General features: G+C 36.1%; 3 protein-coding genes across 4 annotated transcripts; 2 read left to right on the forward strand and 1 right to left on the reverse strand.

Annotated features, from left to right (window-relative positions):
* The first annotated feature begins 455 nt into the window (after positions 1–455).
* Positions 456–2,338, forward strand: LOC129947409 (uncharacterized). 2 transcript variants are annotated; one of them, XM_056057948.1, is made up of 3 exons: positions 456–788; positions 894–974; positions 1,067–2,338. In XM_056057948.1, the coding sequence occupies exon 3, from the start codon at positions 1,297–1,299 to the stop codon at positions 2,305–2,307; it is 1,011 nt and encodes a 336-aa protein (XP_055913923.1). In that variant the 5' UTR covers positions 456–788; positions 894–974; positions 1,067–1,296; the 3' UTR covers positions 2,308–2,338. Both variants share the same exon structure in this region, with proteins under 2 accessions (XP_055913923.1, XP_055913924.1).
* A 1,594-nt stretch (positions 2,339–3,932) lies between these two features.
* On the reverse strand, positions 3,933–6,181 carry LOC129947526 (histone H4 transcription factor). The gene is made up of 5 exons (XM_056058115.1): positions 5,939–6,181; positions 5,776–5,878; positions 5,229–5,720; positions 4,850–5,166; positions 3,933–4,782 (listed from the first exon to the last, which is right to left on the reverse strand). Exons 1-5 carry the CDS (start codon positions 6,053–6,055, stop codon positions 4,423–4,425), a joined length of 1,389 nt encoding a protein of 462 aa, XP_055914090.1. The 5' UTR covers positions 6,056–6,181; the 3' UTR covers positions 3,933–4,422.
* Positions 6,182–9,097: 2,916 nt separating this feature from the next.
* LOC129947528 (60S ribosomal protein L36) lies at positions 9,098–9,830 on the forward strand. Its single transcript, XM_056058116.1, has 2 exons — positions 9,098–9,256; positions 9,546–9,830. Exons 1-2 carry the CDS (start codon positions 9,134–9,136, stop codon positions 9,768–9,770), a joined length of 348 nt encoding a protein of 115 aa, XP_055914091.1. The 5' UTR covers positions 9,098–9,133; the 3' UTR covers positions 9,771–9,830.
* Positions 9,831–17,505: the final 7,675 nt, after the last annotated feature.

The following is a 17,505-nucleotide window of genomic DNA, read 5'->3' on the forward strand; positions in this document are numbered from 1 at the left end:
TCTTCAATTTTCAATATTGAGAAATTGCTAGGACGTGAAATTTATAACACGTGGGCGTTCGCTATCAAGAATTTCCTCCAAAATGAAGAACTGTGGGACACAGAGCAAGGTATATATCCTGCGGGAGAAATTAATGTGAAACTCGACACAAAAGCGAAATCAAAGCTGATCGACAAGATAAATTATGTTCATATTGAAGACGCCGAATCAGAATCAGCCATTCAAGAAGGGGAGTCGTTCATCAACTGAAGAACGAGCTGAACAATCAACACGTTACGTAACATTTTTTTTGTTTAAATAAAAAATTAGGGAATTAAAACTCCAAAATTGGCAACCCTTATCATTTTCGTTTTACGGGGAATCCCTTGATTGTATTAGCCTGTATGTCATTTTTTATTTGTTCTCGCAAGTTAGCAAAGGTTTTTGTTTATATTTCAAGGATAATTCCTAGATTGTATTGTACATCATTTATTATTGTTATCGTTGTCAGTATTCGTTAGAGTTTATGCAGAAGCACATTGCTATAGTCGGTGTTATTAAAGTGAGTTCATACTGAAATGTCCTCAAAAGAGGGAGATTTGTATCATCAGCTGTTCTTGGCCTATAAAGGCTCTCATGGTGACTTGCCAGCGCCACTGTGTCAAAAAAATGCCAACGAAATTTGGAAAACGGCTAAAGAAAAACTAAAAAATAAAGAGAAGTTTATAGAACATATAAATGATGTTATACGAGAGTTGAAAGTGAGGGCCACAAAGAAGAAAGCAACAATGCTTAGTTATTTTACACAGGTAAGTTTACGGCTAAAATGTAATAATGACATAAGTATTATGATATATTATCCAAACCTTGATTTTTCATAAAAGAACTAGTCATAAGTATTATATATTTTTTAGCTACATATGAAAACATCAAGCACGCCAGCAACACTGCAGCTCAATGTTTCCTCGACTTCGCATGCTCTTCAACAAAAACAGGTGCATCTACTTGTATATGTTGTATATTATGTTCTTTTTTATCGCATGTGTCAATAATACCTTTTCTCAATTAATTTTCGCTTGGTCTATAGGATTCGGATGTTGTAGCTTTATCCATGTGTTCATCTCTTATGGAATCGAGTGTCGCAGTCGCTGGACAAGAAAGCACTGCCGTCAAACGAAAGATGAGCGATACCCATGATGACAAAGTCAGAATACTAATGAGGAAACTGCGGAGACACCGTCTACGGAACCACACACGAGTTTGATTGATTCGGGCATCACTAAAAATGTTCCAAGCAAACCGGCTCAAGAAACTCTTATGAAGAAAATTGGTCTACTGCAACAGAGAATATATGTTCTTACTGAAGCAAGGGACATTGGTATAGCCAAAGATGATGTTCACGACGAAATAAAAAAGCTACGCAAAGAGTTGAAAAAAGAAGAGAAATGTTTAAAGAAAAAAATAGACTCTGCTAAGCGTGCAAACAAATTTCGAGCCAAAGAAAAACTGGAAAAAACTGAACGTCAGAGAAATAATCCTGCAAAACAACCTCGAACTGGCCCTGGACAGCCCCCTTCAGTTGACTCGCAACCTGCTCTCCTAGAGACCATAATTAATATTGCCATTCATGGCAGCGCTGCTGATGAACGTCGCCGAACAGAAATGATTAGGAGTTGTCTCACTCTATCCGACCTGCATGAGAGGCTGTTGTTAATAGGATTCCAAATTTCTAGAAGCGGCACATATCTTCATTTACTCCCACGCGTTTCTAACACTCAAAAGGGAAGAAGGCACGTACGTACCGTACCCGTAAAGTTAGCAAGACCACAGACTGGGATGCACAAAAAGCATGAAGACGGGGAATTTTGCACTGCTACAATCAGGTCATTCGAATCTCTCGCGTCGCTTCTGGGACCGCAGCAAGTATTCGTTCTCTCACAAGACGATAAGGCACGTGTACCAATAGGTTTACCAGCAGTGAAAAGTCAGAGTCCTCTTTTAATGCATATGGAATACAGAATACTTTTACCTGATCATGACTGGATCGTGGGACAGCGGCACAAACTTATTCCTTCTGTATACGCCGGCGTCAACGTGGAACCTAACAGTTTCGGTAAGGAAGAAGTTGTTGGGTACAGCGGGCCGACACACATATCCATAAGGAGCGGGAAACACGCATCCTCCACAGCGAACACCCATGCTTATAATTTCGAATCACTTTTATCAATACCGTCATTCAAACCCTTAATGATGACAGAATCGAACACCGTGAAGCCTGATCATCATCTTTGTAGATGGTGGACCGGACGAAAACCCGCGTTATCGTAAAGTTAAGGACTTTGCGATTGAACACTTTAAAAAATACGCCACTTTAAAAAATACGCCTTGGACGCCTTGTTTATAGCGACTAATGCTCCTGGGCGGAGCGCATATAACCGAGTTGAGCGTCGGATGGCTGGCAGGCGACATTCTGCCTCATGAACATTTTGGTTCTCATCTCGACGACAAAGGAATGACTACGGATGATGATTTGGAAAAACGTAACTTTCAGCACGCTGGGGAAACACTTGCAGAAGTGTGGAGAGAAATGAAATGACGTTTCGGCGGACTATAGACAGCCCGAAGATAGCATGCAAGATCCAGCAGATCCAAATCTGGCGTGGTATAGCGTTCACGTCCGTGAATCGCAATATTTCTTACAGGTTATAAAATGCGCGAATGAATCCTGCTGTTCAACACCGATAAGTGCATTGAAATCTGTGTTTGCGGATATTTTCATGCCTCCACCTTGCCCAATATTTCAAACTCCAAGCAAGCTCGTAGTACCCAGTTTACTAGACAAAGGAACATCCAAGTATTCACCACTTCTTGTGAGGTTGCCCGTTGATCTGTCACCTCCTCTAGAAGGGTTTAAGCAGATGCCTTACGATTTCATTTGTCCATCTGTACAATCCGACCTGAAGAAAAAAGTATGTCCAACTGTGGAATCTATTTCACATCTCACAAGAGTGTTCAAATGCACTGTCGTTACGTGCATGGCAAGACTGTCCCAGACCATTGTGAAACTAGAGTACGGCCACAGCGCCTTGCTGCCAGAAGGGCGAATGAGCTTCTCTGCATTGTGCGTCGTCGTTATGAAACATCGTCTGAGGATGCTGACTGGCTCGACAAAGACGAAGTTGATGCAAGTGGCTTAACAATTCCAGAACCGTCTTCGTCTGCACTCCAGATGCCAGTGATGAAAGAATCTGAGTGGCTAGCAAACCCATGGACAGAGGAGCAGTAATTTCGTTCGAATTTATAAAAAATAAACGAAATACGCAGGTGTTGCGGATTAAAAATCTCTTGTTTTATTTTATACTATTACCGTGAAGACAATTAAAACTATACCAAGGATAAAATCTGTAACATACTTTTTTGCAGGGTAAAAATGGTCACTTGAGTGTTACGTAACGTTTAAAGAGGGGGGAATACAGAAAAACGTTACAGTGCGTTACAAGGGGGAGGGGGGGGGTCAAAAATCTTCAAAAATTGCGTTACGTAATACTTGAACGCTCCCCTAAGATGTAAACACCATTCAATACTACCAACCTTATCAACTAATAAATATCATTTTATAACTTTTAATTAATTATCGCTTTTTATTACTGGCATCCCAACAATTTCTCTAAACTTCGACAACAAAACGCTCCATATCTACGAGTGTTGCTTTATCTGAAGGTCACCATTTTCAAAGAGAATTGAAAAGCCTATCAGATGCAGAGTATGCGGCATGCGAGTCAGATGGGTTTAAGAAATTTCATACACATAATTAGCAACGATATCTTCCATTGTACCTGCTTGGGTACAGCTTAAAACCCACACTTTCTACTTTTAAACAAAATTAAAAAAAAATATTTTTGTATTTCTTTGACATTGTTTAATAAAGTTATGATATCAACATTTTAAAATTTTAATTTTAAATGCATTTGTTAATAATAATTCATAAATTTCTCAGTCAAAGGACGTATACATTTTGAGATATTTTAATAAGAAAATTCGTTGCGGTCTCAGAGATCGCAGGTATTATGTCGGCTAAGTAAGTAAGTAAGGCTATATAAATCATATACAAAATTGACAGCTCTGAAAAAAGGAATATCTTCGGAATTTCATAACATATGAACGATTAAAAAGTAAAAGTTGTTTTAAATCTAATTAAACTTCAAATTTGTAAAATTAATTTCTCTTGCTATATTATTTGTAATATATCTTCTATCGGTTAGATAGTTTTTTTTTAATTTACCTAATTTTATGGCAGAAAACTATAACAATATTATTTTATAAAAAATAAAAATAAGAAATATTTAAGATATACATACATGTGTGAAGGTATTATTGCAAAATTGATAATTTTTCTATTAAAACAAATGCCCGTTTATGTTTGATTTAGTGATCAGGAAATTTTCAGTCTTCGTCTTCAAGTGTTATCGTAACCAGCTTTTGAAGTGATGTCGATTCATTTTTGAATGCACTTTCATTATTATTCACTATTTCACCATTACTATCCTCATTAAGTTCGGATATTTCAAACGTAACTGGAGAAAGAATTTGTCGTGTCACTTCCAAGCTTTCTATTCGTGTTGTTTCGAGACAATAGAAGCCATTCTCATCAATACGATACGTAAAACGTTTGTGCCCCGATGGAAGTTGGAAATTATGTTTTGCTATTAAATGTTTGGATAAAAGCGTTCCATATTTGAATAGTTTTTCACAACAGTGACAGAGGTAGATTGATGGACTGTTAGCGTGAACCTCAAGATAATGCTGAAAAGGGTTGAGGTATTTTGGAATTGAAAAAAAAAGTACTCGTATCTTCCAAAAAACTATTTACCTTTTTGAGGGCATGCAATGATTTAACGCGATAATTGCAACCGGATTCTCCACACCGTCTCACAAATTTGATGTGAACATGTAGCTTGTGCTTAGCTAAGTCAGCTTTGGTCACACATTTGTAGTTGCACTCAGGACACCTCATGGGACGTTCTTTTAAATGTCGATAGCGGATATGAGTGGCAAGGGCGTTGGAAGAGTTGCAAGTCATGTCGCACATAGAACATTTCAAACACATGACATGAACAATAACGTGATTACGCAAGAGTTTCTCAGTCGCGTAGAACTTATAACACTGGCCACATTGATATTTGTGTGCTGAAAAAGCAAAATTTCAATCAAAAACACCTTCTTATCGACTTTTAGCAGCTTGAACTCACTATTATTGGTCTCCTGCCGTCTGCAATGATCGAACAGTGTTGTTTTCGTCCGAAATAGTTCTCCACATTTGTGACACCCAAATAATTTTTGATTAGAATGCATACGAGTGTGCTCTACTAGCCTATACTTGTTGGGGAATATTTTCTTGCAGAACTGCCAATTGCATTTGGCTTTAGGCATTTCATCTTCATGTGTTTTCAACATATCGTAATCGAAGGCGGAATGGAGTGCTACGTGGTCTTGGAACTCGGTGATGGAAACAAAATTGCGATTGCAGCTCGACCACAGACATTCAAAGTCCTTTTTGAGTTCTGGCAATGAGTTTTTGTTGCTCTCGCTAAGTGCACAATCCGGAATGTTTGCCTTCTGGCACTCCTCTCGCCCAATATTCAACAGAGTTGAGTGATAACCATGATAGTAAACATGTCGATGCAGTTCAATTAGGCAATTGCACGAGAAATCACAAGACTCCCACTTGCAACTGTAAGGAGCTATATGCCCATTCTTAATTTCTATTACAAGGCGGCAAAATTAATTCATTCTTACCTTTCGCACGAATTTTTTCCATGTGTTTGTGGAGATGTTCATCAAGTTCGAGTACAGAAGTAAATATTTCGGTGCATTTTCTCCAGCTGCAACTAATGGTTTGCTGAAAACGAACAAATTATACTGTAAAAGAATTTAATGAAAAGAGAAAAAATAAGCCTACCTTTTTGATATTTTTGATTTGAGTTTGGCTTTTATAGTAATTTCTAACGGCTGGTCTGGTCACTACTTTTGGTCGGGGTATTGCTTTTTTCTGTGACCTTAGAGTGAAATTTGACATGATGTGGATTACAAGTTTTTGCTCTTCCTACTTTATTAATTTCAAAATGTAAACTTTTATTGAAGAAAATAAAAAAGAAAAAATATAAAAATTGGAACCAAGCAAATATGTTGCTTCTTTGGTCGTTGTCATCGGCAAAATAGACAAATCAAATTGAAGTTGAGGTATTAAAGGTCCGTTTGTTGAACTGCTAAATTTGGCCCAGTTCATATTTCATATATTTTGAAACTAGGAATTGTCTACATGCAGGATTGAAATCTAGATTGAAAAGAAGGGTTGAAATTTCGATTTAGATTTTCTGGCATTATTGGAAAGATATTTGAGGGGAGAAATTAATATCGAATTTTGGTGAGTTAAGAGAGGTTTAACTAAAGTTTAAGTGTAGGAAATTTGAACCTTGGTTGGACCTCACTTAACCAATGGAAATCGGTAAATTAATGTAACCACAATCTTTTAGTACCCAAAATTCAACCTAATTCACTGCGAATAATGTTTATTTAATTTGTTTTACCTTTTTCTTTATTGTTTATATTATGCAAATTGAATCCGAATTAAATATAAGAACTAAGGAATTTCATTGGTAGATTATGGTCTAAGTAAAATGGTTCTTCACATACCACAGATGGCGCTTATGGTGATGAACTGTAATATTTCTAGTTGACACTATGAAGTTTTGGAAAATAATATATAATATAACTTCTAAACAATTAATAAAACTTTTTCGAATCAGGACCCATGTTCTGTAACTCGGTCGAGTATTTTCGCAGTCGATTAGAGGTGGAACGAAAAATTTCATCGTTTCTCTATATTGGAAAATGAACTGTGTCTATAAAATGATGCGAAAACACCCCTGTGAGAAAACCATAGTTTCCAATTTCCAATTTAAGAAATTTTTACATTTCCCTTAAACTGACAGCTTCAATTTATTTCACATTTAACTAAAAATTATTTTTTCTTTTATATTGAAAAGGTTGAAGTGTTCAAGTTTTTTATTTTGCAATAATAATTTAACATATTTAATAATTTTTTAAAACCAGTAAAATATATAGGGTGCTTGTAATTAGTGAACAAAGTGACAATAGAAATATGACGCGCATTCACAGACGTCATTTACGAGATACCACTAATGCGTTTGAAATGCCTGGAGAAAGATTTCGTGAACTTTACCGCCTTACAAAAGCCACAGCTAATGTTTTGTTAGAAAACAGGGGTTCGAAACACCTTTATTCCTAAGCCGATCCGGATGTGTGCTGCTCTGCATTTTTTTGCAACTGGGTCCTTTCAAAGGGATATCGGATAAGATTTGTCGGTACCTATCAGCAGAACGATGGTCTCTCGCTGAGTAAAAGAAAAAAAACTCTAAATGTGTTCGTGTTGCCATATAATCTACTAATTTTTCTTTTTGATCTTTTGAGATCCTTTGAATTTTATACGGATAAAAATAATATTAATTTTCCTGATCAAACTACATACAAAATAATTTAATTACCTTTTTGTTATTTTCCATCATATTTGATTTTTATTATTGCTTTGTTCTCACTTATATCACAGTGGTCGAATGATTTTGACAGAAAAATCGAAAGATTGTATCGATTTCAAACTTTTTTCCAATACTTAAAATATTTTTTTCCATTTTATTCGTGATCGAGTGAAAAATAGTTACAGAAACAGTTGCGTGTGAGAAACAGAATTGTGTGTTATTCCGCAGTGTTTTTGTTCTGATTCGCACCGTTTATGCGAAAACTCACTCGATGTCAGAGTTACAGAACATGGGCCCAGGTTACAAAAATAAGTCTATTTTTTATTTTTTTTTTAACAAATGATAAAAAAAGAATACAAGCGTATATAACTTAAAGTTCCATTTTATGCCGAGCAACATTGAAAATTAGAACAAGAAGTAATGGCTTAGCTACATTCAACTCCAAAAAGTGCAAAATTAAAAAAACATTTGCCACACACTGGAAATTTCTATCTTTCATCTCCATAAAATAAAGGTGAAAAATTGAAACGCCTTTAGCTTTCACTTTTCAAAAGAAGCTTTTTTTATAATTGATTTTGAGGTACTAAACACAATTTTTGGTATGCTTTTCCAGAGAATGTAGTAAGCCTCAAAAATATTGCCTGTATCTTTTTTCCGCTGTCTTCGAAAATCAAAAATAAAAATATACACGTACTTTCGGCAATATATTGAAGAATTATGTTTTATATTAAATGAAATACATTTTACATGTATCTACATCTGAATAATGAAGAAAAATATAGTATGTCAAAACCTGAAAGTGGGAGAGAATACACCAGTGGTAACTCCTTTCACTTCCTTTTAAATACTTCAACTTGAAGTGTAATAAAATGAATAAAAAAAACCTAACAAATGCCTTAAAAACATTTCCGGACAGCCAAAAATGAAAAAAATGGGCTTTAATTGGGTACACTGCCTTTTTTCATAGCGTCAAAATAAAATTAAGAAGATTCTTTATAGAGTAGAAATGTATTCAAATTCGAAAAAGTATCTCACTATTGTAAAAAAATAAAGTAGAAATGTTTAGTTTATTTTAAATTTGCAAAATTATGACAACACTTATGAAGACTAAGATGCTATAATAAAGATAGACATGTTTGTCTTCACTATAATCTTGACTTCTGCATTATTGAAATTTCTTATTCCCTCTATCACACAAACTTTAATATTTTATGTAGCATACCTTTTTTGCAGATAAATGTAAATCAACCATAACTCACGAAATGTATTTCACCAGATCCAAGTATGAGTTCAGCCTCATAAAAAGTTATTGTGTACTGAACGCTTTCACTGATAAATTCGATAAAATTAATTATTCTTTTTTTCGATATTTTGTTTCTATCGAAAATGGCGTCGATGCAACATGGCTGTCAACAGCTCTTTCCGCCCATTGACGTCTAGAGGTAATGTTCACTATTCATTAATTATTACAATTTCGTTTATATCTGAAGCAATCTGATGTACATTTCAATGGTTCATTTGATTAAATTTGTAAAATTAATTCTTTTAATATTGTAAAACAGTTTTTAATTGATATTTTTGTTATTTCTTTTAGTACAATGGCTGTTCGCTACGAACTTTGTATTGGTCTCAACCGGGGACATAAAACTACCAAAATAAAGAATGTTAAATACACCGGTGACAAGAAAGTCAAGGGTCTTCGTGGTTCTCGCCTAAAGAACGTAAGTAATATCAAGATTATAGAAACAAAAACTTAAAATGTAAAACACGAAAATGAATTTTTCCAATGATGAGACATAAACCATTCACAGACAACCATTACAGTTTTTGTCTTAAGGTGGCTGCTCTCCAATATTCTTTTGGCGAGTTTAAGCCTTCTGACAAAACTATGGGCCCTGGTTACTAACTGGCTCTGAGAAAAATATCATTTTTATTTCCATTTACATATTGAGCACGTTAGATGCTGAAAACTAGCATATCTAAAAATTGTATGTTTTTGTTTTATTGCAGATCCAAACACGTCACACCCGTTTCATGAGGGATCTTGTGAGGGAAGTGGTTGGCCATGCTCCTTATGAGAAGAGAACCATGGAATTGTTGAAGGTGTCCAAGGACAAGCGTGCTTTGAAATTCTTGAAGCGACGATTGGGAACACACATTCGCGCCAAGAGGAAGCGTGAAGAACTTTCCAACATCCTCACTCAAATGAGGAAGACTCAAGCTCATGCTAAGTAGTTTATTTTCTAAGACCTGAGGTTGGAAATAAAATGATGATGGTGAATAATGATGATGATATACGATGTCTTTTTATTGATTTCTTGATGGTTTTAAGATTTGCATTGCATGCGAAGCACATGTTTTAAGTGAAATGACAAAGATGCGAATTTGTGGAAACTCAAATGTTGGTTTGCTCTTCAACTACTAAATATTCTGTGTTGCTCCTGCTTCGATAATTTATTCCAAAGCCTTACAGCTAGGTTCTAGAAATAAATATAATTTAAAATACAACAAATTTTGCTTTCGGTGTTACACATAACAATTGATTTCCAAATTTTTCTCAAGTTCTTCAAATCGATGGGACTTGATAATTAAATCGCCTCGAGTTGAATTTGTCCACTCTTTCATTTTAAGTGGTAGTAAATTGACGGCATGTGAAGATGATGGTAAACGACCGCCAAAAATCATCAATTCGTAAATAAAAACGAATTACACAAAATTAAATTTGTATATGAGATTTTACATTAAAAACGTGTTTGGTTTATTTCGGGATTCGAATAAGTTTCAGATTACGGGGTAATTTGTGACAGGGCTGATTAGAACAGGAGTTGTGTAAGTTAGTTAGGAATCATATAGGCTCAACTTTCCATTACCGCAGCACGAGTTTCGACCCGCGGTTTTTTTTATTCGATAGATATGTGCAAATAAATAATAACTATAGCAATTTTAGAGCGAGGAAACATTTATTTCTATTTTTAATTAATTTTTAAAGTTCACTTTTTTCCATACAAAACACTCAAAAATGGTTGATTTTGACATTTCTTCCCTGTTTTTTGTTCAGTGTTGCCTTACTTGTTTTTTTTCTTGGTAATTTCTTTTATTTTAGTGCTCAAATGGAAAAGTACTTTGCATATACCCAAACTCGCACCCACCCCAAATCCTATAGTGACCCCAAGCAGGGGGGTTGCAGGGGGGCAGCATGCCCCCCCTTACATACCTAGCTGTTAGTACGCCGTGCTATCAATTAAAAAAAACTTGTTTTAGGCTCAAAAATGCAATACAAAAAAAGTAGGGTTAAGTCTGAAAAAGAAAATATTTCTTTTTATGACTTAAACTTGTTTCCTCGCTCTAATATTTAAAACATGTTCTATTGAGACCCCTACCTAACTGTAAAAAAAAAATCAGAAGGAAATTCGTGCTGCGGTAATGGAAAGTCGCCCCATCATATAATTGCTTAAAATGTCGTCTGCCCGGCCCCAAAGGGGCCTAACTTTATATTATAAAAATTACACTTGTGGCTAACATGAAATCGATGGCTAAAAAAAAAGAGTGTCGTTAGCGAGGTTCATCTCGTGTTGTTCAGTCCTGATGGTAGTTGGTTGAGTGTTGGCGGCGTTCCACCGCGGTAGTATGCTGAGCCCAGGCCAGCATAGAAGGAGACCTCGTCGGTGGGAAGCTTGTCTAAGATACCCATACCACAAAGGTATCTCGTCTCCGCGTGTCGTTCCTAATTGGTCATCCTTCTCATTGATTGGTAAGGGTGGCTGGCGACTTTGGTAATTATCTTCCTTGCTGCCTGTGCAAGGAACTGGTCAAGTGGCTTGATTTCAGCTTCTTCGTAGACTCTACGATTGCTATAGTGCTTCTGTCGTTGACGGACGAATAGTAAATAAGTGCATATCGTTAGTATCTTCCTCTCGAAGACTAAGTTTTTCCATTGCAGTTTTGGTATCGTAAACCATATATAGTGACGGGTCTTCTGAACCATACCAGTTCCGATTTGGAGGTATTTATCCTTCCAAGTTTCGATCCTTGGGCGACTGTAGCCTTTACGTCTCTAATCGTTGACTTGCAACTATCTATTTCTAACAAAATTTGTATTATTGGCTGTGGGATATTAAAAATTCGGAGCTTATGGATGAGGGTCTCAATCCATACGCTGTCGAAAGCTTTCTCGACATCCAGAAATCATCCAACTGTGTGTTATTATTATTTTTATGCTCGTTGCAGAATTTCTTCAGTCACCTTAAAATGACTTCTTCCAGAATTTTGCTGATGTTGTTGAGGAGTGAGACAGGCCAGTAGTTAGAGATCATTTTGGTACTGCCTTTCTTTGGAATTGGCACTACTTTACTTTGGCTGTCTTCCACTTTTATGGAAAGTAGCTGTTGTTGATGCAGTTATTTATGATAATAGTCAAGATTATCATAAAAACTTGCGGAAGTTTTTTTCAGGATATAGTTGGAAATTCCGGCCATTCCAATTGACTTCTTCGGCATCAAGTTGTTAATGATCTCAGCTATCTCCTCAGGATTGAAGAAATAATGGGTATTAGCTGGTTCATCGGTTTTGCAGTTGTCGTCAAATGGAACTTGAAATCAGTTGAAAAGTCATTCATTGCTTTGAATTGGGTTTTTATACTTACTAGGCTAAAACCGAGACTGATGGTTTTTTTGCTATTTGCAGTTCGAACCTTTTTCATCGGAACTTATGATAAAGTCGACTATTGAACGGGCAGTCCAGCGGTAATGCAATTAATTAAAGAGCCAAAGACATCTGTACCAAGGAGTAACCGTTTAAATTTTTCGCGTAGCTTATTTTCTCCCTTATCTGAGGTCTTTAATCTTTTTACCAAAATTAATAATTGATTATGCTGTTCAATCGTGAAAGCGTAACACAGCAAGAGTTATTTTAAGACCTACATAGTTCTTTATTGTGTAGTGTAATTGAATTGAAACTTAAATAGTTTAGATGAAGACATCACTAATATATTTTAAACCCTTTTGTTTAAAAGTAAAGGTGTTTGGTTGTAAATGATAACTGGTGGTAATTCAAAAGTTATAGGTATAAAACATACGGTGTTGGACAAAACAATAGCACTAAATTCAGCTTCATTTTATGTTTTTTTTTTTAAAGATTTTTTTCTGGGTTGCGAGGATATGCTTCAAGTCTTACAAAATAAGGGTCATACTATTTGAGATAAATTAAGCCTACACAATAATCATCTTATTGATATCAAAGTCCCAGAGTAGTTGTAATTTTGTTAAGTGTAAAATTTATGAAAATGACTCGTAACAAGTATCCCACCGATTTTAAAAAGAAGATAATTGCGGATTTTAATGGTACTGGTCACTCGGCGACCAGTATAGCAAAAAAACACGCGATTCACCATTTCGTCATTTCGCGAATAATAAGCCGATTTCGCAAATTCAGGTTGCTTGGAAACAAGCCATTTGTGGTGAAAGACCAAAAAAACACTATAATAGATGATAACACTATAGAACGGCGGGTTTAAAAGGACACTTTTATATCTGCAACAACAATAAGTAGAGAACTAGACTTGTGTTTATCCTGTAGGACTTTCCAATGAAGAGTTGTGGACGCTGGTTTTATACTCGTATAAAAGTCTTAGGAAATGATTTATCTCGAAGAAAAACCAACAGGCGAGACTCGTCTTTGCAAAGGTGCACGAAGGCTGGACTGTTTCTAAATGGTAGACTGTTATTTTCGGATGAGTATAAGTTTAAACTGCAAGGTTCCGATAGGGAAAGGCAAGTCCGCCTATAGGGAAAGGCAAGTCCGAAATATTATAAGATGTTTTTTTTTTTTTAATTTAAAAATGTACCTATTCAAGTTTTGAAACTTATTTAAAGAAATTCTATCCCAATAGGTTAGGTTAGGTTAAAGTGGCTGTTGGTTTGGAAGTGCAACACACTTAGACCAAAGTATGGTCCGTCCACATGGATCAGTTGATCAGCTTAACTCGTCGAACCAATTGGAGCTCTGAATGAAGCGTAGGAGACAAATAATGTCAGAATTTTTTAGATCGCTGGTATCGTTGTAGTAGTAGTCTCCAAGGTGGATTCTACGTCTTTGTGATAAGGCAGGGCATGTGCACAGAAGATGAGAGATTGTCTCCTCCTCCTCCTCGTCCATGCAACTCCTACAAAAATGCCTTCCTATTAAGCAGTGCCCAGTCAGGACATCTATAACGTAGCTAATGTGTAATCTATTTAGAGAGATTAATTGTTTTCAGCGCCTGGCGCTAAGTATTAGTATTGTCGCTAAACAGGTGGTGATGTTATTCCACCTGAAGTTTGTTTTCTCTATGGTATCTTGCTTTAGCATGAGTTTATATGTAGGATACCTATGCTAGCATTGTGAGCCAGCAGAGTTAAAGTTGTTACGCTTTTTGCAAATTCGTCAGCTTTGCAATTTCCTGGAATGTCTCTATGGCCCGGCACCCAGAAAAGGTGAATGTTGAACTGTGTAGCCATCTCCGTAAGAGATGATCGATAATTTAGGGCTGTTAGTGAGTTAGTGGAGACAGAGTCTAGGGACTTTAACGGAGCTTGGCTATCCTAGAAGATGCGTATATCATAAGTTGATATAACGTTTTCTCTAAGCCATGATAGGACTTCTTTTATAGCCAGGATTTCAGCTTGGAACACGCTACAATGATTGGGTAGACGAAAGGAGAGACTTATAAGTTTAGTCTACGCCTCCACCAACCCCATCATCCGTTTTTGATCCGTCTGTATAAAAGTTTATAGGATCATCGTTCAAAAATGATGTATCCTCCCAAGAAGACCTGGGAGGTATAGTCACTTTGAAGCTATAGTTATTAAACTGAGGATTGGGTATGGTGTAGTCAATATAACTGTTTATAGTTCTGAACGTGTTCAAAATGGTGGTGTGGCCAATTCCATTATTGATCCACAGAGAGGAGGCTTGAAGCCGATGGCTGTATTATCGGCCGTTTGCTTGCTGAAAATGTGCAGCGGTATTAGATTGAACACAACATCAAGGGCTACTGTGGCCTTGTTTATTCTTTCTTGAATATTAGGTTTCCAACTTAATTTCTTATCCAAAATGAGACCCAAGTATTTTGCTAGTTCAGAGAATTTAAGTGGTACACCGTTTATGAGGAGAGGGTCAATGAGTGGGACTTTGTATTTCCTTGTGAAGAGGACAAGGTCGGTTTTTTGTGGGTCAACGCTTAGTCCACACCGATTTGCCCACCTGGTGAGCTTATTTAAAGCGTTTTGTAAGAGTTCTTTTAGTATATTGGGATGTTTACCCGTTACTGCGATAACAACATCGTCCGCATAAGCAAACACTCTGTATCCCTCTCTTTCTAGAGTAATTAGTAATTCATTTATTACTAAGTTCCAGAGGAGAGGGGATAGGACACTACCTTGTGGCGTACCTCTAGAACCCCTTTGTTCAATAAAATCGCCCAGTTTTGAATTGATAATCCTGCTTATCAGCATCTGATTAATCAATTCGGTGATCGACTTATCTACCTTCAGAGATGTCAATACACGTGCAATTGCAGATGTGTCGACATTGTTAAATGCACCTTCTATATCTAAGAAGGCAACTAAGGTGTACTCTTTATGATGGACGGAATATTCGATTGTACGTACTATACTGTGTAGAGCGTAGAGCCGTTTCAACTGATTTCCCTTTGTTGTAGGCGTATTGAGCCTTTGTATCCCAATAATGTTAAGTGTATTGTGATGCCAGGTATTCAGCGTTCAAAATCAATTAGTCAAATGGGCTTTAGAAATAGAGTATCAACTTTTATTGTGTTTTTGAACAACTCCATAACAACCTTAGATTTGCGGATGATACCTATGTCCATTTTCTTCAAGAACTGTACACATACCTTATGCAAAAACTATAGACTGTAAATTAACAAAACAAAACTTATGACAAACCACATCAGAGAAGATATAAATCTGGAAGGAGAAAAAATTGAATACGTGAAAGACTATGTATACTTAGGAATACAAATAAAATCTTTAAACGACCATAAAGAATTGAACAGACGCATCACAAACAGCAGAAAACAGCAGGAGCAATTCTTCAAACAGATTTTAGAACAAGACCACTATTCTGCCGGTGCTCACATATTGATAAAAAACCTTAAGCTTAATTACAAAATTGCTTGAGCTGCAAAAGATCTGTCAAACGAAAATGGAAAGAAAAATCCTCAATATAAGACCCAAATCCATAAGAAATCCGCAACAATACCCGAATAATTGCTGTAATAGATAGAACTAAAAGACTTAAGTGGCGTTGGGAAGGACATAATTCAAAGCTTCAGGATCAAAGCTGGATAAATGGAATTAGGAAACCTAATAAAAATCATATTCAATTTCCATTTTAAAATTCTAAATTTATGTAGGTACACCACTGTAACGGCATTGTCTTATGACGACCAACAGTAACCGATGAACCGACATAATCCAATTTTTTGGACATTGTTAAACAGCTAAGGCCCGAAGTTTCTTCAGAGATGGAACTGACTTTTCCAGATAAAAAAGAAAGAATGGAGTATTTTTAGGAACCAATTCCGAAAAGAGTATACCAAGTGCAATGAAGCTGGAAGATCTTTTGCTGCTGCCGAAAACAAAAACTTTTGTTGGGCTTACTACGACTCACTTTTATTTTTAGCTAAACAAATGAAAAAGCGAGTCCCAGCCAAGAAGATTATACAGAACCGTTACCGGTTTCAGGTATTTTAGAACCTCAGCCAGAGGTATCACAGCCTGCTCCCATACCGTTATCGCAGCCGGGAACCACAACAAAATAACTCAAAATCAACATTTTACTTCTCCAAGATTTGGAAGGTGTATGAAAACAAACAATTGTAACGTCGATCAAGCATATCTTTAGATTGAAACATTTGATGGGCTGTAATTTTAAACCTTCGTTTGTTTTCATTGCATTAATATTTCATTAACAAAAAAAAAAACAAACACAGCGACGAACGTATACACGTTGACGCACTAAATGACAGTTTGAATTTCGAAAATATAAAATTCTTTGAAAATTTCCATTAAAAAAAACATATTATTTTTTTATGCAATCTTTACAAATTCACACTCCAGACCAATATCATCCACGGTCAGAAGCAATGTGTGCAGTCGAACGTCCGAAGATTTGAGAAATATGTGAAAGTAATTTTCAACTCTGTGTCGTTAAGTTATGTGCAATAGTTCGCAAGTCTTTGATGACCGCCCTTGAAGTATATTCTTAAAATTTGCAATCGTAGACGTAAACGCGGACGCTTTAGTATACTCATATTCTTTCTCCTTACAATTGAAGAATTGTTCCAAATTACTCCTTTACATACTTTTATTTTCAACCTGTTGATTCACGTCCATAATTCTGTTGGTTCTGTTATTATAGCAAGGTTATGCCTACAGACGAACTGCTGTGGAACTTTATGCCCCGGTTACAAGAGGATATCGAGGAATCAAAGCGAAATTGAGATTTCGATCCAGGTATACGTCGTCAGTGGATGGAGGAATCGAATTGAAATTCAAGTATATATATACCATGCTAAATCCTGATTCAATTCTCCTTGTAAACTGGGTAATACAATCCATTGAACTTAATTATAAGAAGCAAGTGAATGCATAAATTGAGCTTTAAAATGAGTAGTTACTTCTCTTTAGAAGAACTAATGTTTAAAACAATTTTGAAAAACAATAGTCAAAAGAAACCGTTTTGCGTTAAGACGAAACTAGTTTTAAAAGTCATAAAGTGAATTTCACTCCGAAATAAAAAACATACTTTTTTTGTTCCCTATTACAGGAGTTATCCGTTATAAATCCTCCAACTAACCCGCACAACCACTTGCCTGAAATTATTCAAAAAACGAAAAAGAGACAGACGTCCTCCTTCACAAGTCACCACCATGATTTTTTTTTTCAAGTATCCCCATTGCCATTGATTAAAA

Source organism: Eupeodes corollae, chromosome 2 (genome assembly GCF_945859685.1).
Source record: "Eupeodes corollae chromosome 2, idEupCoro1.1, whole genome shotgun sequence".
In the NCBI taxonomy this organism is placed as follows: domain Eukaryota; kingdom Metazoa; phylum Arthropoda; class Insecta; order Diptera; family Syrphidae; genus Eupeodes; species Eupeodes corollae.

Excerpts from the sequence above, each read along its gene's own strand:
- LOC129947409 (XM_056057948.1), top strand. The coding sequence starts at position 1,297 with ATGAAGAAAATTGGTCTACTGCAACAGAGAATATATGTTCTTACTGAA.
- LOC129947526 (XM_056058115.1), bottom strand. The coding sequence starts at position 6,055 with ATGTCAAATTTCACTCTAAGGTCACAGAAAAAAGCAATACCCCGACCA. Across the intron at positions 5,167-5,228 it reads ACGGCAGGAGACCAATAATA|CACACAAATATCAATGTGGC; the intron begins GTGAGTTCAAGC and ends TTGCTTTTTCAG. Across the intron at positions 4,783-4,849 it reads CATTGCATGCCCTCAAAAAG|CATTATCTTGAGGTTCACGC; the intron begins GTAAATAGTTTT and ends AACCCTTTTCAG.
- LOC129947528 (XM_056058116.1), top strand. The coding sequence starts at position 9,134 with ATGGCTGTTCGCTACGAACTTTGTATTGGTCTCAACCGGGGACATAAA. Across the intron at positions 9,257-9,545 it reads GTGGTTCTCGCCTAAAGAAC|ATCCAAACACGTCACACCCG; the intron begins GTAAGTAATATC and ends GTTTTATTGCAG.